The sequence below is a fragment of the Pleurodeles waltl genome, chromosome 1_1 (assembly GCF_031143425.1).
Source record: "Pleurodeles waltl isolate 20211129_DDA chromosome 1_1, aPleWal1.hap1.20221129, whole genome shotgun sequence".
Classification (NCBI taxonomy): domain Eukaryota; kingdom Metazoa; phylum Chordata; class Amphibia; order Caudata; family Salamandridae; genus Pleurodeles; species Pleurodeles waltl.
In genome coordinates, this window is record NC_090436.1 from 806,247,530 (window position 1) to 806,269,526 (window position 21,997).

Here is a 21,997-nt window from a genome sequence, read left to right on the forward strand (position 1 = left end):
AAAGTGTTGAGGCAGGGAGAAATATCATAAAGGGATGAGAAAGTGGGGCAACAAGGGGAAACAATACAGAGAAATGAGCAAGAAGTATCAAAGACGAAGTTGTCATACCCAAAATATTAGTATCTCACTAGATTAGGAGGAAATACATTGTGGAGAAGTTGGGGTAGGAGCTGGAGGCAGTAGGAAATGTGAGTCATGGAACTGAGAGGAATTGTCTGGAGAACAAGACAGTTAAGAAATAGGAAGTGTTGACACTGAAGGGAATCCAGGCTTCAACAGGGAAGTAGAAAACATGATACTTGGCTTACGAAATACCAAGGCAGATGGAAGAGAACAGCCGGGAGGCATGAGACGGCCTCCTCCACAAGTCTAGGTTAAGACTGCTCATGCAACTTCACTGAAATAGATACATTTAACTGTGGTCCTGTAGTTTGCCAGACCCCAGAAGCCGTGAGTAAGGGTGATGCTTCTGACCAAGAGAGGTAAAAAAAAGGAAGAGTACTGTAGCCAAAGAGGGCAATGTTAAGTGAGAGGTCTGCTACTGAAATGCATCTGGCTGAGAACTTCGAGGCTGAGAGCAGGCATAAAGCTTGAGATAGGTATTTTAAAAGGCTAGGAGAAGAGGAAAGTTGTGTTACTGTGCATAGCATGTAGTTGTGGAGAGGCCTGTGGATGTGAGAGCAAGTGAATGTTTAGGGGAGCTGAACGAGTTTGTGACTATTACACCCTAATTACCTTAAGTCACATAATGGGTAGTAAAATATGACTCTTAGTTGCACCTCACATAGTTGAAGGATAAGCACAGAGCAGGAGCATCAGTATAAGGTGGCAACATCACTCAACATTTTGAGGCAGAGCTCAAGATAGGAGATAGTTTGGGGGAAAAGATAGTAACACAAGTAGGCCCCATCAGCGTGTTTGCTAACTTCTCCATGAACTTTACATTGGATATAAATGAAAGGTCTGTGATGCGATTTATTTATAACAGTTTTTTCGTAGGTTTCCTTTTTTCTTATCCGTATCTGATTTTGAATACACATTTCGCAGTATTCATCAGTTGGGTCTACCAGCCAAAGCTACACTGTCTTAATGTTTGATGGCAAGGTGCTACAAGTTTTACAAACAATGTTTAGTCAACTCACAATACAGAACATGTCTAAGGTTATGTTACAGTTATTAATAGTATAAAAGATTAGTTTAAAACTAATATAAAATGGCTTAAATTATTCTGTCAGAAAATAATTTAATAAATCCACACTTTTTGTCACAGAATGTCTAATAACATCTATACATTGGGTACGTTTAGTCTTGGAAATTGAGGAAACCACCCCAAATATCTTGAAAAGATTGGTTAATATGGAACATTGTGTACAGATATGAATGTATGCTTTGTGAAGGTCAGTTATAAAATGCTGATAATCTATAATTCTGTTGTGAAAAACGGGATATTTCTGTTTTATTGGACCTGTTTTGCCTCCATTAGGCATTTGGCAATCGATTATTTTTTAACGTTGTAGGCTATGATTAGATGACGTAAGGAGTGTACTTGATTCGAGTAAACAAAGGTCAGGAGATGTTGTAAAGTTAATTCTTTCAGCTATTTCCTTTTCACAGCCACAGGTGTGTGCGCCGCTTTGGTATCTGCAGTTGGGTCTCCTGCATTCCTCTTTTCTGTTCTGGTTTTCTTGGTGACTAATACAAGCTCATTAACATTTAGTGCTAGGTATCAGTTTCTTATATATTAATGTTTGTTTTCCAGTTTAACGACAGCTATTTGCCATGCAGTAATAGCATAGTTTAGTTTCCTTCCCAATCCTGCCTTTTTTTGCGGTAGTTAAAGAGTATCCTTTGTTTTAATTTATAAATCGTGGAGGCTTAGTGAAGACGTCGTAGATCGGTACACAGCGTCCCAATTTGTTATATTTCGGTTTGCAAGTGTTCTCCTCTCTGTCTTATTTAGTGAATAGACTGTTCGACACCGAGTAGATGGCAATTTGCCTTCTTCTCTAAAGGCAAATAGTTCCTTGTGTGTAATGTCATAAATAGACCTGGGAATTACTGATGCATCAAGCTGTGTTCTGTGAGCTGTGCACAGCTGACGCCGTTTTATTAACTGAAAGTTATAGATGCCATAACCAAATGTGAAAAGAACTATCTGTTTCTGCATTATTTTGTAAGCTGTTCAGTTGCACGCTTTCCAACTAGACATGCCTGTTTTATAAAAAATCACCGCAATGCAATAAATGTCAATAGCTAATGCACAAAATGTATTTAATTTTTCACAGCCGAACAACAACATACCCTTACACAGAAGCCCAGATGTATAGCCAAAATACAGCAGGAAATTACTTTGAAGCCCAAGGAGGGTCCGCACAGGTGACTACAGTGGTTTCATCTCACAATATGGTGGGAACTGGAGGCATCCAAATGGGTGTCGCTGGCGGACAGATCATCAGCAGCTCTGGAGGGACGTACCTCATAGGCAATTCCATGGAAAATTCAGGTCACCCTGTTTCTCACACAAACCGAGCCTCACCATCTACGGTAAGTACTCATTTGTCCAAGCCTATTCATGTTCTGGATGACGGGGGAATTTGCTGTCTGTAAGAAATGCATTTTCATGTTGGTTGATTATTAGAAAAACACCAAATTAAACAGTGAATGCTGCAATTCCATTTCTTCAGTGTGAGTGTAAATGATTCTGCTGCCATAAACGCAGACATGCAAGGCAAACCTAAACATCTGCCCTCGTTTGCCCACTTTCACAAGCATTGCTTTAAAAAATTCATACCACCCTTCCCTCGTGTGACTTCCACCCAGATGATATTGCCTCATGCAGCTGCTGAGTTTTTTTTTTTTTTTTTAATTTTACAGACTCCATGCAAATAGCCCTTTTATCCTCATTGTTAAATTAAAGGTGCCATGAAGGTGTGCCCAACGCCAGGGAGCACTCTTTTTTTGTTTTAATCTTTTTTTTATTGATTTTTTTGTTTTACATCACGAGAAAGCAGTTAATCAGAATTGACATCACAATTGCAACCAAAATGTAACACAGTAATGACGAAGCGATGTCCCAATATTCAGTGGTAATTTGGCATCAAAGAGTTATACAATTATCAGATCAAGAATGTTACAGTGTGTACGTGGCTGTCGACATTGAGCAGCATGTCACAGGAGAATATATATCGTATAATCATTATGTGCCCAGATGGGAGCCAACTGCAGATGTTGCTAAAATCGGACAAAAAAATTCTATTATAATTAAGTAGAACAACAGTAAACAAAAGGAAACCCCAACTGTGGACCCCTTCACCACTTCCTGCACCCAGCATATTAAAGTAAAAAACACCTGGTTATACTGGAGAACATGTAGGTTGAAGAACCTGAAGGAATGCCGACGGGGAGTCTATAGGAGCACTCATTATTTAAATACTTTTGAGAGAATTTCAATGCATTTATGTGACCGTAATCTCATACCACGTAGAGCAATCCACAGATTTAAAGTAAGTTTCGGTGACCTGGCCTGTTGACAGCAATACTTCGTGAAGCATAATAATGTTATATATGTTCTAGAAGAATTTAACTTGCTGTTAATTATTTATTCCCCCTTAGCACCATATGAGTCTTTCATTTTTGAAAGTTGCAATTTATAATTCATTGGAATAATGTAACTCCATGAAACTCCCGTGTGTAACGTGACACAGCCGCAGGTTTGCATCTTGTAGAGTTGTCAGTCAATTAAACAAGTGACTTGAACGAATGCATTAGCAACCTTCTGTCAGGTCCATCTCTCATACAAGGGCTTAGCAACCTAAAATGCTAAACTGAGTCCTCACTTTCTGCAGATTATGGAGGTGAAATCCCAATGCTGACAGTGGTTTGAACTTTTCTTGCCAGACTCCAAGAGGTTGGTAATAGTCATAGCTAATTATTAAGTACTTGCCCTTGTTGGAGTTGCATTATTCTTTCCCACACATTGGCAATTCAGAGTCCATATGCCTCGTGAAAATACTGTCTCAGAACCTTCTATGCCCCACAAATTATTCTACAAAACATGCTATAACTTCTAGAAACACCAGTGGGTTAGTGGTTACCAAAGGTCAAAAGCAGATATTGAGAACTAATAGGTGTATAGGTTTCTAAATTATTTTTTCTGTGCATAGTTTCTTGGTTTTCAGGGTCAGTTATGTACAGAATGTCTTCCAAGTTCTGCCACAATGCTACCATCTATGCCAATTGGTAAATCCACACTCCATGTGTAAGGTGTGTCTCCTTCAGGAATATAGTAATGCGGGGTATCAGGATTGTGCAGCTTTCCAACTGAAAACCTAGAGAGACAAAAGCTACCTGTGCTATTGTGAGGGGCTGGGTTTGCGTGATGCACAGCCTATTGGTGACTCGTGACAGGAATTAGATTTCTGTACCGATGAGGAAACCTCAGACTTTGGAGATAAGCCTGACAGACTGGATGGACCTTTTCCTTTTCCCCATCATAGAAAACAGTGCATTTGAGCCAAATTATATATTTTGTCCTCTATTTCACATATTCATGTTGATGTCATCAAGTAAGTGATATACAGTGTCTCAGCTCGGGCATTTAACACTAACCTACTATGATGTGTGGGAGTGTGGGTAAACGAGGGCAGTCATTGTTAGTCAATGTTACAAAAGCATGCTGAGTGAGTTAAGCATATTTGAAGCGGTACTTGAAGTTATAACAGGATAAAAGCAGCCACTTGCGCCCAAAAAGCTTGGTGCAAGGGTGGTTCTTCCAGAAAAACATCCCACACTGTTTCCTCTCCCACTAAGGGGGAAGAAAGTGGATCTGGGGCTTTTTGTACAAGGTAGAAATTATTCCCCAAAGTTGTGGAGTGGAAGAATAGGATTTGAGTTTTCAAGGAAGATCCACTACAAGGGTTTTAGTTGTGTCTCCATTTCAGTAAACTGGCTAAACTTTAACAAGGCATGGGTGGCTGGGAGGAAGCAATGTGTGGAATCACCTTAATACCACTCCAATTTCATGACCAGCTTTCAGAGTCATCAGCATAAATCTGCAAATGGAAGCCGTCCCTTTCAGGTGATGCCAAAATTAAGTAAATGTTGATAATGAAGTCAGAAAGACTAGAATGTTGAGGGACAGCATAAGTGAGACTTGCAGTTATATGACCAGAATAATTGATATTTCAGGCACTCTTAATGGTTGGTGGCATTGCAGACTGCTGAGAAACCATCAGGGCTGCAAATTAAACGGTTCTTCCATATTACCCCAGCCAACTAGGCTACACACAACCTAATACAAAAATGGTGAAAAATGGGGATCGATTATAAAATAATCAAATTCAATCCAAAAAGACTATTAGTCCTTATGGAAACATGAATTAATCAAGTAAATGCATTTAAAGTGCAAGGTTTAGAGTTGCCATCATCCATTATATCCAGAGTCAAACTCACCAAGTCCTTAAACCCTTGTCTTCTGAGAGACCATCAAGAGCAGGGCTCTAAGTCAGCCTTCTAAGGGCCCCAGGATGTTCTCACAACAATTCAAAAGTGTAGACTCTGACTTTTAGGAGATCTTGAGTCTAAATGTGATGGTTCATTTGATAAATGATCACTGTAATTTTTCTTCAGATTTGGAGAATGTATGTTAGTCTGAAGGCAAGGGACTCAACAGGGGAGATATTGCCATTTGTAGAGAGGGATAATGTCTACCTATTTCAATAACTGGCTGAGAAGAGTTAATTGCAAGCAACAGACTGGCAAAAGGCTATATGCATATGCATACCCACACGCATTTATGTTTATGTGGCTGTGGATACACATGCTCAGCATGCTGCTGCCATCTACTGTTGGGCTCGGACTGTTGCAACATGCTTTTCTTTAAAGACGTCTTTTGAGTCACAAGGTTTTGGTGACTCCACCTATGATAGCGATGCGCATGAGCACTGACTCCATTGTTAGATTGTTTTTCTATACCATCGGGTTCGGACATGCATCAACATTCCTCATGGTCTCAACGGATTTGATGCTGACCATCGCAGCCCTTTAGTCCATAGCTTCTCTTCCCATCGCCAAGAAGACTTCTACTTTAATGCGTTTACCTTTCCTTTAACTTTTCTCTGCTCGAAGCACTCAGGACATAGTCATCGAAGGACTAGACCTCTTGGCCCTCGACCGTGTACATTTTAATTCTCCTTATGGTTGTAAGAGAATGAAGAGGCGCAGATTGTAATGGAACAAATACCCTTCAAGGGATGCCCTTAGGTGGCACTCAAATTACCCATGGGCTGACTTCCATGCATGGGCGCCTGTGGGTTAGGGCAAGGGGGTGGGTGCTTAATCATCCCCCCCCGCCCCAGATTTAGGTACAGCCTGGTTTGCAGGCTGACAGTGCAGCGTAACACTGTGGCCCCTGTAGTGTTACGCTGCCTGCGCAGTCCCTGGTAAAATTATGCCTCCCCTTGAAAAATGTCTGCGGGCACCAATGCTTCCACGTTGTCTGCAATCTGCCCTCTCTCTGGAGCACATGAAACCCCCTGCGATTCTTGCTGGGCTTTCAGGACAAAAAAGACCATTCAGCATCAGACAGAGGCAGTGAACCCACAACACAATGTATGGATCATCTTTAGAGATGCCAGAAATCTGTAGCAAAGCATGCCTTGCACCGAAGAGATCATCGGATCCAATTCCTGAAGTTGTATGAGTCCAAGTGGAGGAAGAGGTGCTCAAGGATGCCGACCTCTGTCAACCCAGGACCTCCCATTAAGACCATGCCAAGGTGCATGAGTACGGTTGACATCGAACCATCCACACAGACTTATAAGACACATAAGCAGTTGAACATCAAGGCCAACCCTTATCCTAGCCCACACCCAAGTTGCCATCTCCCTGCTCCCTATATTGGGGTTTACAGTCCACGCCACTAATCCCACTTCGAGCCACGTCAGTTCCAACCCTTCCAAGGGTCGGTCCTAAATCCAGTCTCATGCAAAGCTTACCCAAGTGATCTTAGGGTGGCAGCATTCCAGCGGCTGCCTCTTAGATGTTATAGTGAAGTGACCTTCACAATACTTTTGAAAGAGTGGTCAATATCTTTCATTTGAAGCAGTCTGTTCGGTTCATGCAGCACAGTCAAAAGTCTGTCCTTACACAAGCATGAATATGTCCTTACACAAGCATGAATATGTACTACTTGAAGACACAATTAGGACAACAAGGACTGAGTAATACGGCTTACCTACAATCTAAGTGAGGCCCACCATAACGCAATTTTTGACATACAAATTTTAACCTCAAAAAAGCTCTAGGCCTGGGCACCATTGAGGGGCAAAACACTTGTTGGCTGTCCTAAGTTCTCTTCTGCCTCACAGTAAAATAGAGGCTTTCATTTGTTTTCAACTGCATTAAAATAATCGCATGTGACGATTAGTATGTAATCTCTGACCACTATTTTACTCAGGAATATCAAACCACATGTTTATGATTTATATTGAGAATTGTTTACTGTACTTTACTGAAATGAAATCTAAAAGTTGTTCTCACCAGACTCTTGGTGGCCTCTCTTTGAACCACTGCATTCTTGCCCTTTGCAGATTCTGTCCTGGAAGGTTGCCTTCTTGGTAGACATATTTGGGCGTATCAGTGAGCGACACAGTCACTCATGCTGTAAGTACCATTTTTCCAGGTCCACAATGACATGGATGTCCTTAGAACCAGCTGAAAGTTCCTGCTTAAGGTGGTCTCCCCATTCCACCTTAACCAGACACCGGTTTTAACCGGTCTTCGTCCCACAGTCTAATTTGATAGCAGAGAGAACACACAATTGACATCAAGTGTGTTGTCATATATTGCATTGATAGGATCAAGTCTTTCCCTAAAATACAACAGCTTTTTGTAGCCTATGCACAGCCTCATGAAGGTCAGCCCATATCTAAGGCAGGTATAGGCAGTGGATTATTAAATGCATCCAGACGTGTTGCCTTAAAGCCAAAATTACCCACGCCTGCCCTCCCCAGACCTCACTCCACCAGCAAACAGAGCGCCACTATGGTCTTTCTTTGGGAATATATCAATAGCTGACAACTTCAAAGCTACCACAGTGTCCACTCCACACATATTCTGGGGCATTCTGGAAGTTGTTGGATAAATCCAATGCAGTTTAGTTGGGGTCAAATAAACAAGATGCAAGATGTTCATTTGGACATATCAGAAGCAGGCGTTTCAGGAGACCTTACAGGGCTACTGGAGTAACTGTTGCCAACAGTCCAGCCAATAAATCTGTCCTTGGATCACAAATGTCTCTCAAAATCAATGTGATCCCCCTCTCCACCCAGTGTAAATAGCCCCTGAATGGTGGGGTGTACAATCACTCAGTGGTCACTGTGCTCCAGAAGCTTTTAATCGCAGCAAGTAGTTTCCGGTGCAGTAAAATTTGAGCTGCTGGGAGAGCGGTCTGCTCTGAAAGCATGTCAAAAGGAGACTAAAGCGTGGTCCAGATACAGGTCTTCCTAGGATGCCCACCTCCAGGAACTCCCAAATTGACAGTCCCTCCCTGCCAGCTGCTGCACAAAAGCCAGGGAGAGTACTCAGTTGGATATCAGGTGTATATGGCAGGGTGCCGGTGAGTACCTCAAGGCCCTACAATAGGCAATGCGGAGAAGGATGCTGAAATGTGTGGACAGCGATGACTGCGGTAGAAATGGTTCCCACACCTTGTAACGTGTCTCCCTGCCCAATATGGTTGAGATCTCTGCCAGTTTAAGCCCCGAAAGTCAGGGAGCTGACCACTGGAGTTGTGCCCATAGTAATGCTCGAAGTTTGGGGCCCCAAGGCCACCCGTGGCTGTAGGCAACAGAAGCTTGGCCAGAGCAACTCTGCGCCTGCCTTTATTCCAGAGCCGGTCCTCCAGCATGCCATCTAGCATGCAGAATGTCTGCTGCAGGGCAAGAACAGGCAGGTTTGTAAAATAATAAAGAAGTCTAGGCAGCCATCCAATTTTAGATAAGGCAATTCTACCCTCTACCATGAGTGAGAGTGAGCACCAAAATGTGATTAGGGGACGCAGGGAGGCCACCCCTTTCATGAGGTTTCCCTCTAATAAATCCTTGGGGGAATGATACACATTAATGCCCAAGTACCGAAACATGCAGGCTTCCCATTTCACGCTATGGGAGTTCACAACCACCATTTTCGGAAGGCACTCTGGGTGCAAGGGAAATATGTACTTTTTTGCCCAATTCACTCTATGTCCTGACATCTTAAATGCGGTCAGGTTCCCCAGCACAGAGTCTACACCATTCCATATGTCTCTCACATAGAATAGGACATCATCAGCATAGGGTAGTGGTTCCCAACCTGTGGGCCGGGGACCCCTGGGGGTCCGCGAAGCCTCCTCAGGGGGTCCGCGGCTGCTTAAAACATTTAATAATATTAGGTCCCAGCTATCAGTAATGACTCCTCAGGGGTCCCCTTGTTCCAATACTGATTCAGTGGGGGTCCCCGGGCTCCAGTATTGATAAAATGGGGGTCCACAGAAGTCAAAAGGTTGGGAACCACTGGCATAGGGTATAACTGCATAAGTGCATGTGTTTGACCAAAGAGTGGCTGTTCCTAGTCCTGCGCTGACTGGCGTAATCTCTGCATTAGGTGCTCAGTTGCCAGTGCATAATGCAGCGGCTGCAGTAGGCACCACTGTCCCATACCTCTGCTGCACCAGGATCAGAGCAAATATCAACTGTCCGATCTTAATTCTAGCTGATTGTTCTGTATAAAGTAACTTGAGCCATCGAACCAATCCCTCCCTCATCCCCAATCTTCCTCAGGGCCGCAAACATATATTCTCATTCTACCATATGAAAACTCCTTTCCAAGGTCCAATACCAGGCAAGCAGAATTGGGATGCAGCGCTGAGGCCCCTCAAGCATCGGATGGAGTCCCCACAAATTAAGCAACATCAGAATAAACACATTTTCGTCCTCCTGGACCAAATGCGGATTATTGGTCAGTAAGTGCTTGGCTAATACTTTACTGAGGATCTTATAGTCAGACCCCATTAAGGCCAGGGACGATAGGAGCCCACATCCAGTGACTCTCTGTCTGAATTAGGCACGGAGACAAGCAGTGCGTTACTTAGGGAACAAGGACGAATGTCAGTGTCCAGTGCCGTGGCATAGAATTCCGCTAGTTTGGGGACTAACAGATCCTTATAAGTGTTGTAGAACTTGGTTGGAAAGCCATCGAATCCCTGGGTCTTACGTGTGGGAGAGTCCCTTATAGCACAGCGGATCTCTTCTTCTGTGATGGGGCCCCATAGAAGTTGGTAGCGTTCTGCCGAGACACGTAGGAGGGCAAGCAGGGTGAGGAAGTCATCTATATTAGTAGGGCACAGGATCTCCCCTGAAGCATACAATGCTTGATAATGTGTGCAAAACACCTTGTGAATATCTGCCAGGGAGTAGGCAACTGATGCAGGACCAGCACAGATAACTGAACTGGCATAGCAGTGACCTCACGTTTCATGAGCCATGCTGATAGGTGGCCCGGCTTGTCCCCCTCAGCGTGGGTTCTAGCCTGGTATGTTATGTAGTCTAGGCAATGGACTGAGTCTAGTAGGCGGGCATGACGGTCCCGTGCATCAAGCAGCGCCCACCACTTCCCCTCAGACTCACTAGCAGCATGCTCAAAACCTGACCAAGCCTGCTCTACGTAATCCAATTTATGAGCAACTGTGGCCCTGGTGCTTATAACAGTGTGCATACAATGCCATCAAATCACTGTTTTTTTGCATCCCAATTGAGGACCTCCTTGTAGGCAATTTTGTCATTCTCAGTTAAGCAGTGAATGAGGGCGTCCCGAGTGGTCTCCCGGAAAATCTGATCCTCCAAGGCTACAGGTTGCAACTTCCAAGTAGGTGATCGGGTTCTAGAACCTCCCCACGTAAAGCGTAGCAATAGATGGTTGTGCTCTGAGAGTGTCCTACCAAGGTACTCTGCGACTGTGACAAGCAGTTGGGTAGGTGGATGGCAGAGGAACCTATCCAATCTGATGCGTAAGTCATGTGTAGGGGAGTGCAATGAGTATTCCCTGGTGATGGGGTTCAGGGCTCTCCCAACAGTTGAGGAGGGACCATTGTGTGGCCATTTGTGAAAAAGAGGTGGCGGGCTGAGAAGCGGTTGAGTTTGGGAGATGTGGGTACAACCTAGCCAGTACGGAGTCAAGAACACAATTGAAGTCCCCCCAAGTTATCCAAGGTATGTGAGCCCATTGTACTAATTGGGCAGAAGGCATAGCAGGGAAAGTAACTGCTGCACATTAGGTGTGTAGACGCAGCCCAATAGTACCAGTAAGCTGTCCAGTACCCCCTCTACTAAGATATATTGAAAGTGTAGTGTGGTGCAGTGCAGGTGGGTGTGGGACCCTGGGAAATCCTATAACATAGCAGTCACACAAACAGAAGCAACAATAACAGCAAATATAGCACAATGTAGACCAGCCCACAGAATGCCCCAGGGGCATAAGAGGTAACACTGTAGAGCAGCACTGAGGGCATGGAAGCAACCACAAGCCACAAGTCAGCAGCATATATATCCAGGCTAATGCGAGTGGAGATAGCCCATGATCAAGGTATGCACAACAGTACAAGGCACCCTGGAGAGCAAGGGGAAGTTAATGAGAGCAGCAGCAAATGGGTGTGGAGAGCAATCCAAGGGCTCTCAGGTGGATCTCCCCCAAGAATGATCAAGAGCATCCAGATGTTCACAGCTGGATTGAAGGAGGTGGGGTAGGGAAGAAGGATCTGACCTCAGTAGACTCCCGCTGGCGTGCCTGGCATCGAAGAATGTCCCAGCCTAATTACCAGTTAAATGATTTCCTCACCCGTCTGTGGAGTGACCAAGGGGAGTGGAGTGGAGTTGACAGTGTGCTAAACTGGGAGGAGTCATAGTCTTTATCCGAGGAGGAGTCCTCCGATCCTCTTGGTGCTGGCAGAGTTCTGTGTATATGCACTGCCACTTCAAGGGCCAAAGGTCTCTCTTGATGCACCTGAATAGGCGATGGAGCACCAGAGATATTGGAGACTCTATTATGCAATGACGGGTACTTACGGTCACGGTGCCCCCATCACAAGTTAGACGATGGGGCCTCTGCCCTGCACAGCACAGCATCACCGAGCTCCGGAGAGTCCTACCTACGACATTCATCCCAGTTTGAAGCATCTCCGGGCTCAGTAAGGAAACAGGTCTTGCCATTCATCATCAATTTCACCGGAAAAAGTAGGGAGTACTTGATGCCTGCAGCCTGTAGCTTACAGTTCATGCCAGCAAAAGATGTCGGTCTATGCTGGACTGCAACGTTGTATTCTGGAAAAGGGTAGATTTGCGTATTCCCATAAGTGATCTGGTCTAATGTTCTGGTAGCTTGGAGTACTCAGTCTCTATCCTGGAAATTTAGTACCTAGGCCACTACTAGTCTTGAAAGTGCTCCGGTGGGTGGTGGGGGGACACCCTGTGTGCACACTACTCTGTAAAATGAGCTGACAACTCCTCAGGAGCAACTCGAGAACCATGTCTCGAAGAAGGTAGTCGGGTCACCACCTGATCGCTTTCCATTAAGCCAAGGATGTACACATTATTGCGCTGGGACCTGCATTCAAGATTGTCAAGCTTTTCCTCTAGAGCCTTAAACCTATGGGTGAGTAGCCACCTGCTTCTTGAGGGATTGCGTTTGTGGCTGGAGGTCGGAGAGGTCTCCCTCTATAGACTAAACCCTGTATGAGAGTCCTAACTCCAGTGCTACTGCATTCACCAGTTCCCCAAAATCCATTGGGATCTCAGTTATGGCTCGCAAAATGGAGTCCAACTTGGCCAGTACAGAGTCAGCCCCAGTCGATAAAACTAGTGCAGTCGAGCCAGCCCCAGCAGGCTCCATTCAATCACTCAATCAATCAGTTTTTTTAAAGTGCGGCTAGTCACCCATGAGGGTCGCAAGGCTCTGGAGGGAGAGTGGTGGAGGGAAGGGTGGAGCCTCATCTGAAGAGCCACGTCCTGAAGATGGTGAGTGATGTGCTTTGTCTGAGGTATAGGGGCGGGTTGTTCCAACACTTTGCTGCGATGTAGGTGAAGGAATTTCCTCCTGTGTTGCTTTTTCGAATGGGTGGGATAGTGTCCAGAGCCAGTTGAGTGAATCGGTGGGATCTGGCGGGGGTGTGGAAGGAGGCACAGTAGTTCAGGTATGCCGGTCCGACGTTGTGTATGGCTCTCTATATGTGGGTAAGTAGCCTTAAGGTGATTTGTTTTTCTATCGGGAGCCAGTGGAGGGTCCTCAGGTGCTGAGAGATATGTTCTTTGCGTGGGAGGTTAAGGACAAGTCTGTTGGTGGCGTTCTGGATGAGTTGCAGCTTCTTGATGTTTCTTATCGTAGTGCCAGCGTAGAGGGCAGTGCCATAGCCAAGCTTGCTTGTGACTAAGGTGTGGGTGACGGCCCTGCGGCAGTCTGCTGGGATCCATTTGAAAACTTTCCGAATTTGCCGGAGGGTGTGCCAGCAGGAGGAGGTGACTGAGTTTACTTGTCTGGTCATAGATAGGAAGGAGTCGAGGATGATGCCAAGTTGTGGGTGTGCTCGGTTGGTGAAGGCGGTGTGCTGAGAGATGTGGTCCACAAGGAGTTGTCCCATGCTGAGGTGGCGTTTCCAAAGGTGATGAGCTCTGTCTTGTGAGAATTGAGCTTAAAGCAGTATTCTCTCATCCAGGTGGCGACAGCTTCCATTCCCGAGTGGAAGTTCCTTTTGGCCGTGTCTGGGTCTTCGGTGAGGGAAATGATGAGTTATGTGTCATCTGCGTGTGACACGATGTTCATTCTTTGGTTTCTGACGATGGCTGCGAGTGGGGTCATGTATATGTTCAAAAGAGTTGGACTCAGAGAAGATCCTTGGGGAACTCTGCAGCTGACTCCTGTGGGTTTAGATGGGTAGGGAGCGAGCCTGACCCTATGATTCCTTATAGAGAAGAAGGAGTGGATCCATTTCAGGGCTGTTCCGCGGATTCCTATGTCGTGGAGTCTGGTGGACAGTGTGCTGTGGGAGACCGTGTCAAAGGCCTCTGAGAGGTCGAGGAGTATGAGTGCTGTGGGGTTGCCTCAGTCTAGACGTGATTGGATGTCGTTGGTGGCTGCAAGAAGAGCTGTATCTGACAGAGACTTATAGTTGCAGATTCCTTACCTTAGAATTTTCCCCCAGGTGTCAGACTGGATCCAAAGATTTTTTCTTCTAGCAATACCCTTGCGCATCGGTAGGTGGCGTCAGTCGACTCTGCAGGCATCGTTGCCTTCATAGACACCGTGATGACGTCGGGAGTAATACATAGACGCCACCTCAGCGCAATGACGTCAGGTCTTTTCTTACCATGCCATGCGCTGATCTACTCTTGTCTCTTTTTGACCGACTTCAACCCTTATGTCGAGATTTTTTGTGAGTTTTTTGGTGCGTCGTGGATGTCCCCGAAGACCGGTTTCAAACAGTGCGAGGATTGTCACCGCATGATATCGGTGACGGTCCGCATCGGGTCTGTTTGTGGTGCCTGGAGCGCGACCACAACCCAAAGTCGTGCTCTGAGTGCCAGACCATGAACCCGAAGGCCTTGAGGGAGCTGTCCCTCAAGCTTATGGCGGCCCGGTGCTCGACTCCCCTTAGGTCCTGGTCTCGCTTGAGGGGAAGGTCTGGAGACCGGTTGTGGAGCCACCACCATTCTTCTTCCTTGGAGTCTTCAGGACAAGGTAAGAGGAAGTTGAAGAGATCCCATCACCCTTCGACTTCACCCCGTCGCTCAGCTGATGCAAAGCAGGAGGAGCATCGATACTCAAGGCCTCGGTCTTCGGAGCCTGCTTCTGGATCCGCTCCGCGCTTCCCTGAGTTTCTGGGAGCCAGAGGAACCCCTGCCCAATTAGGAGTTTCATGAGGCCATGTGCCTCATTTTTGGGCAGGCCGACCCCGATAAAGCGCCTTCGGGCCCAGAAGGGTTCGGTTGGGGGGCCTTCGAGTTCCGAGGCGGCGGCTTCGGCTCTGGCCATCGAGGTCCCCTCGGGATCCGCTCTCGGATCCGGTTGTACCATTGAGAGCTTCCCCGGCGCTGGTTGGATTGTCTACACTCCCAATGTCGATGGTGCCCACCATCGACATCGACCTGATCCTCATCCCCGACAACTCGAAGTCGGACCGGTGTTGGCCAATGCCACCTACGTATTCGATGGGGCCTATTCACCCCAGGTCGGATTCTGCCCCTTTTTCCTATGGGTATGAATTTGGGGAAGGATTGGAGGGGTCCTGGGACCCTTATGAATACTAGGATTACCCTAATTTGAACTGGGCACAGGAGTTGGGCGAGGCCAGTGACCTGAACACTTCTCCAGACACTGGCATGCTGTCTCCTCCTACCGTGGCTACGGCAGAGGGAGCGACTTATTCTATGGTGGTCAGTAGGGCAGCTGAGGTCCTTGGCCTTGAGCTGCCAACTGTTCAGATCAGGTCAGATCTCCTCACAAAGGTGCTTCCGAGCCTCTTCCACCTTTCAGTGAAGACCTCACCGATGTCCTATTGGGTACTTGGTCCAGACCCAACACAGGGGCCCCTGTGAACAGGACTATCGCACACCACCATAGCCCGCCCTGAACAACCCTAAATTCCTGTTCCAGCACCCCAAGCCTAAGAACCTTGTCATCCAGACATCCTCTACCTCCGGCGCATTCCCTTCCGCACCCCCGGATTGGGAATCAAAAAGGCTGGAACACTTTGGTAAGAAGATGTTTTCTTCCTCCAGTCTCGCGCTACGGTCCGTCAACACCTTTTAGGCCACTATACCCCTCTCTGTGGGATACAGTCGCGCAAGTTCTGCGCAGATACCAAAGGAGGCCCGTGCTATCTTCTCCCAAGCTGTCCCCGATGGGAGAGATGCGGCTAAGTTCACAATCAGATGTAGGCTGGACACGACTGACTCGCTAGGTAGATTATTTGAGATGACAGTGGCCTGGTTGAGTACATCTGTTTTTTCGGAGGATGTCCAACAGACTCTTATGGACATGCCCTTTGATGGCTCCCATCTCTTACGAGACAAGGCGGACTAAGCTTTGGAGAGGTTCAAGGACTCCCTGCATACGGCTTGGTCCCTCTGCCTTTTGTCTGCCCCTCGCCCCCAGCAGTCCACCTTTCGCCCTGTTCGTGGCCACGGAAGGGGCTCCCTGTCGCATCCCTGTCCCAGCCACCGTGCCACCCATGCTGTTCAGCCGCTGCGTGGCCGGTGACACAGAATCTAATGTGGGTGTGCGCCAGGGAACCAGAGGTCTGCCCGGTCCACCCCTGTCCCCGCTGCTGTCTCCAAACCCTCCTAGTCTGTTACCTCACTCTGGTCCAGTTGGCGGCAGTATTCACCACCACCTGCCCCACTGGGACTCAACCACTACAGACAGGTGGGTTTTGCAGATTGTTTGAAGGGGCTACACCCTCCCCTTCGAATCGGCCCCACCAGCCATGCCTCCATCAGTCAGTCATATTCTGGAGGATCATTTGGCACTTTTCCGCCAGGAACTTGCGCCTCTCTTTGCCAAGGGAGCCATAGAGAAGGTCCCTGTGCCAGAAGTAGTTTGTGGTTGTTATTCCTGCTACTTTCTGGTGCCCAAAAAAGACAAGGGCTTACATCCTATCCTAGACCATCAGGACCTCAATTTCTTCCTCAAGAAGGAGAAATTCAAAATGCTCACCCTGGCTCAGGTCCTGACTGCCTTGGACCCAGGAGACTGGATGGTAGCGTTGGACTTGCAGGACGCTTACTTCCATATCCCTATCCTGCCTGCCCACAGATGTTACCTACGATTCCTGGTAGGTCACAAGCACTTCAATTTACCCTGCTGTCCTTCTGCCTTACCAGTGCCCCTCAGGTGTTCACAGAACTGATGGGGGTGGTTGCAGCTCATCCGCGCAGGTTGGGGGTTTCAGTCTTCCCCTACCTCAGCGACTGGCTGTTGAAGGTGGACTCACCCCAGAAAGTCATCTCCCACCTTCACACTACTGAAAACCTCCTGCACACGCTGGGGTTCACTATAAATGTGCCGAAGTCACACCTGACTCCCTCTCAGATGCTCCCTTTCATCGGAGCAGTACTGGACACTGTGCAGCCTCGGGTCTGTCCTCCCGAAAAGCGAGTCCAAGATATTCAGGCTATATGATTCTGATCTTTCAGCCTCTGTCTTTTGGTTTCGGTGAGACTGACTCTGAGTCTGCTGGGCCTCATGGCCTTCTGCATCCTGCTAGTGACACATGCCAGGTGGCATATGCGGGTTTGTGAGAAAGTAGCCTCTTTCTAGCATGGTTATCCCCATTTTTGGCCTGTTTGTCAGTTTTTATCAGTATGTTTTAACTGTTGCTGGGATCCTGCTAGCCAGGACCCCAGTGCTTGTGGTTTGTGGCCTCCTTGTCAGTCTACTGGAGTCCTGCTAACCAGAACTCCAGCGCTTATGCTCCCTTTGGTTCCAAATTTGTACTTACATACTGGTAACCCAGTATTTCACTCCAAATTGGCATACTGGACGCCCCCTTATAACTCCCTAGTATATGGTTCCTAAGTACCCAGGGCATTGGGGTTCCAGGAGATCCTTATGGGCTGCAACATTTCTTTTGCCACCCATAAGGAGCTCATACCAACACTCCCTCAGGACTGCCATTGCAGCCATTTTTCTGTACTTTGTGAGTGCGGGAACGCCATTAAAGTGTGCACTATATATAGGTCAATACCTATGTATAGCTTCACAATGATAATGCTGAATATGGCCATGTGAGGTATCTAATAAGTGGGAATTGTACCCCAAAACTAATTCCAGTATTGGTTGCACAATCCCATGTACTCTGGGGTTTCCACCATGGCCCCAGAGTACTGCCATACCAGCCTTCTGCGGTTTCCACTGCAGCTCCAGCTGCTGCCACCTCACAGACAGGCTTCTGCCCTCCTGGGTCTTGAGCAGCTCAATCCCAGGAAGGCAGAACAATGCATTTCCTTTAGGAGAGCAGTGTAACACCCTCTCTCTTTGGAAATAGGTGTCACAGGCATGGGAGGAGTATCCTACCAAAGCCTCTGGAAATGCAATCCAGGGCACAGATTGTGCCCTCCTTGCATAATCCAGTTTACACCAGTTCAGGGACCCCCAGTCCCTGCAATGGCATGAAAATGAACAATGGAAAGGGGAGTGACCACTCCCCTGTCCATCACCACCCCAGGGGTGGTGCCCAGAGCTCCTCCACAGTGTCCCTGGGTTTTGCAATCTTGGATTCCAAGTTAGTTGGGCACTCTGGGAGCATCTGAGTGGGCAGTGCCAGCAGGTGACATCAGAGACCCCTCCTGATAGGTGCTTACCTGGTTAGGTGAACAGTCCCCCTCTCAGGGCTATTTAGGGTCTCTCCTCTTGGTGTTTCTTCAGATTCGGATTGCATCCTTTACTTCATCCTCTACTGATGGATCAACCGCTGACTGCTCCAGGAACTCTACAAAACTGCAACAAAGAAGCAAACATAAATTCTGCAACATTGTAACTTCAGCTCGTACAAGCAACTGCAACAGTTTCCAGGTCGTACATCCTCCGAGGACGACTGGGCCCAAGTTATCTTGGTAGCTCCAACTGGGCACGGAGAGTATGGTATCCCAAGCTGTTGAGCGTGGCCATAGATCCTCCACTCAGACTGCCTCTTTGGGAGGATCGTCTTTTGCAGCAGCAGGGGACGGTTCTCCACCTGAACCTGTCCAGTCTCCCTCTTCATGCGTGGGGATTGAGTGGTGACAGTTGACATCTTTTGACCTTCCACCCGAAGTCTGTGATGTTATCTTGGTAGCCAGGCAGCCCTACACCAAAACAGTATACACCTTTCGTTGGCATAAATTTGTGGCATGGTGTACCAACAAATCTGTTGATCCGCTCTGTGCTCCTCTTTCTGAGGTTCTTCTGTTCATTCTTTCTTTAGCCCAGCAAGGCTCTGCTTAAAGGGTACTTATTGGTTATTTCAGCCTTTCTTAGGTTACCTGATCAGCCTTCACTCTTTAAGTCTCCTATTGTCAATCGTTTAAAGGTCTCACTCAATTGTTTCCTCCAACTCCATTTATCATGCTTCATGCTTCAGTGGGACCTCAATCTTGTCCTTACTCTCTTAATGTGTACTCCTTTTGAGACAATGCACAATTGTCCATTACGGCTCCTTACTTTCAAGACAGTTCTTGTTGCCATCACTTTTGCTCGCAGAGTGAGTGAGCTTCAGGCTCTTTCTTCAAAGCCCCCTTACTTGGCTGTGCACCCTGACAAAGTGGTGTTGCACACTAAGGCTTCCTTCCTTCCCAAGGTTGTTATGCCTTTTCATGTAGGCCAGTCCATCACCTTGCCTACTTTTTACTAACCCCCACATCATTCTCATGAGGAGGAGAGACTCCACCGTCTGGATCCAAGAAGAGCATCTAAATTGTACTAAAGATTTCCAGATGGACGATCAACTCTTTGTTGGATATGTCAGTGTGAAGAAAGGGAAGGCGGTGCAAAAATGTACCATCTCTCGATGGGTACTATTTTGCATCGAGATGTGCTGCGCTTTGGCCAAAAAGCAACCCCAGAGGGCTTGCACACTCATTCCACCAGAGCAACTGCTGCTTCCACTGCGTTATCATGCGGTGTTTCTGTCCTGGATATGTGCCTGGCAGCTACGTGGGCATCCTTGCATACATTTGCTAAATATTACTGCCTTTACAGTCAGGTGTGTCGGGACGGCTACTTTGGTCGTTCGCTCCTGCAGGACTTTCTAGTATGATCTTGGTTCGCAGCCCACCTGAGGATGGTATTGCTTGGGTATCTATTCTGAGGGAAGGAATCTGCAACTAAAAGACTAAAAGTCTCTATCAGATGTACAAGCTATTTACCTTCGGTAACAATATATCTGGTAGAGACATATTCTAGTTGCAGATTACTTACCAACCCACGCATCCTCCCCACTTGAAAACTAATTTCTAGGGACAGGGATTCCCCTTTCAGGGCCTTAGCTCTGGCTCACTGATCTCAGTGTTGTTCACGGCTCTGCGCTTTGGCGTGGAAAGTCTAAAAGAAACTGACGTCACTGCGCTGAGGTGCCGTCTATGTACTACTCCTGACGTCATCATGGTGACTACGATGCCTGCGGAGTCGATCTACACCACCTACTGATGCGCAAGTGTATTGCTCAAAGAACAAAATCTCCGGATCCAGTCTGACGCCTGAGTAAAAATTCTAAGGTAAAGAATCTTCAACTAGAAAATGTCTCTACTAGATATATCATTACTGAAGGTAAGTAATCTGTACCTCCATGCTGTGGTTGCTGCAGAAACTGGACTGGGAGCTATCCAGAGAGTTGTTGACTGATGAAATTTAGTAGTTGTGTGTTAATGGCCTTCTCCAGTACTTTGATCAGGTAGGTTAGCAGCGAGATGGGCAGGATGTTCTTTGGTTCTGATGGGTAGGCCAAGGGTTTCTTCAGGAGGGGGCGTACTTTGGCATGTTTCCGGACCTCGAGTAAGGTACCAGTGTTGATGAAGCGGTTTATAGTATTTTAGAGCTTGGGGCGATGAATGTGCTGGCTCTGCCGTAGATGTGGTTCAGGAAAGGATCTGAGGGGGCTCCGGAGTGAGTGCTGTTCATGATGCTTTCTTTTTCCTTTGTGGTGAGCGTGGACCAGCTGCGGATGGTCTGGGGGGTGCTGGGTCGGTCGTAGGTTCTAGTGCTGGGTTGGTTTTCCGGGAGGAAGCTTTTTTAGATGCCTTGGATATTGCGGTGGAAGAAGGTGACGAGTTTGTTGCAGAGGTCTTGCGATAGGGGATGCTTGTGCCTTCGGAGGGGGGATTTGTGACCTCGCTGATGACTGAGTAAAGTTCCTGCGTTTTGTGTGGGGAGGAGTTGATGTGTTGCTGGAGTGTGTTCTTTCTTGCGTTCTCAATGTGTTGGCGGTGGATGGCGGTTGCGGCTCTGAAGGAGGCGTGGTCTTCGCTGGTTTGGCTATTCCTCCATTTGTTCTCTAGGCGCCTGTGAGTGCGTTTGGATTCTTGGAGCTTGGTGGTGAACCAGCTGGCTTTCTTTGGTATGCGGTTGGTCAGTGTCAGATGTAGGGGTGCTAGAATGTCCGCGCTTTCGGTGATCAGTGCATTGAGATTGTGCGCTGCAGTGTTGGCATCATCAGAGGGAGGTGGGACGGATTTGGTGAGAGTTGCGGTGAGTTGCCCATTGGTTATTTAGTTCCATTTCCTGTGAGGGGTCCTGGGGGCTAGGATGCGGTTACTGGGTGCGGCGATGGTGAAGTGTAGGCAGAGGTGGTCGGTCCAGTCAGGGGTGGAGATGGTCTCGATAGTAATCCGGTTGCTTGAGGTGAAGATAGGGTCCAGTGTGTGTCCTGCGATGTGCGTGGGCATGATGATCAACTGCCTGAGGCTGAGGGTGGTGAGGCTGTCGAGTTAGGATCGTTGCGGTCCTCGAGGTGGAAGTTCAGGTCGCCAAGGAGGAGGTAGTCGTTGGACGCCAGGACCTTGGGGAGTGGTGATGTCTGCAATGTTGTCAATGAATGCTGGGTGGGGGCCGGGTGGTTTTTAGACCAGAGTGCTGCAGATGGATGTGTTGTGATCGGTGTTGAGCAGAAGTGATGGTGTGCCATGGTGGTGCACTGTTCTTCTGAATTGGCCTTAATAGGTAGTGAGGACTTGTGTACGATGGTGAGTCCTCTGCCCAGGTGGGAGGGCCGGTTCGAGGTGAGGTTGGTCCAGGTCTCGGTAAGGAAGGAGATGGCCGGTAGGGCGGTGTCCTTTAAATCCCAGAGTTTGGTGTCATGCTTGTGAAGGGAGCGGATGTTCAGGAGGAGGCAGTTGATGGGTTTCTGGTGGGTGTTGGTATTTCTGGGTGTGGTGAGTGCCTTCTGCTTGTTGTGGCCGGCACTGAAGTTGCGGTTCCTGCACGAAAAAGGCCCGTGGGT

General features: G+C 47.5%; 1 protein-coding gene across 4 annotated transcripts in view; it reads left to right on the forward strand.

Annotated features, from left to right (window-relative positions):
- RFX3 (regulatory factor X3) overlaps positions 1 to 21,997 on the forward strand; it is a 555,440-nt gene that overhangs the window by 325,019 nt on the left and 208,424 nt on the right. For all 4 annotated transcript variants that reach the window (XM_069228385.1, XM_069228414.1, XM_069228395.1 and 1 more), the window contains one exon: positions 2,286 to 2,544. In XM_069228385.1, coding sequence (XP_069084486.1) covers positions 2,286 to 2,544 — 259 coding nt within the window. The remainder of the gene's footprint in view (positions 1 to 2,285; positions 2,545 to 21,997) is intronic.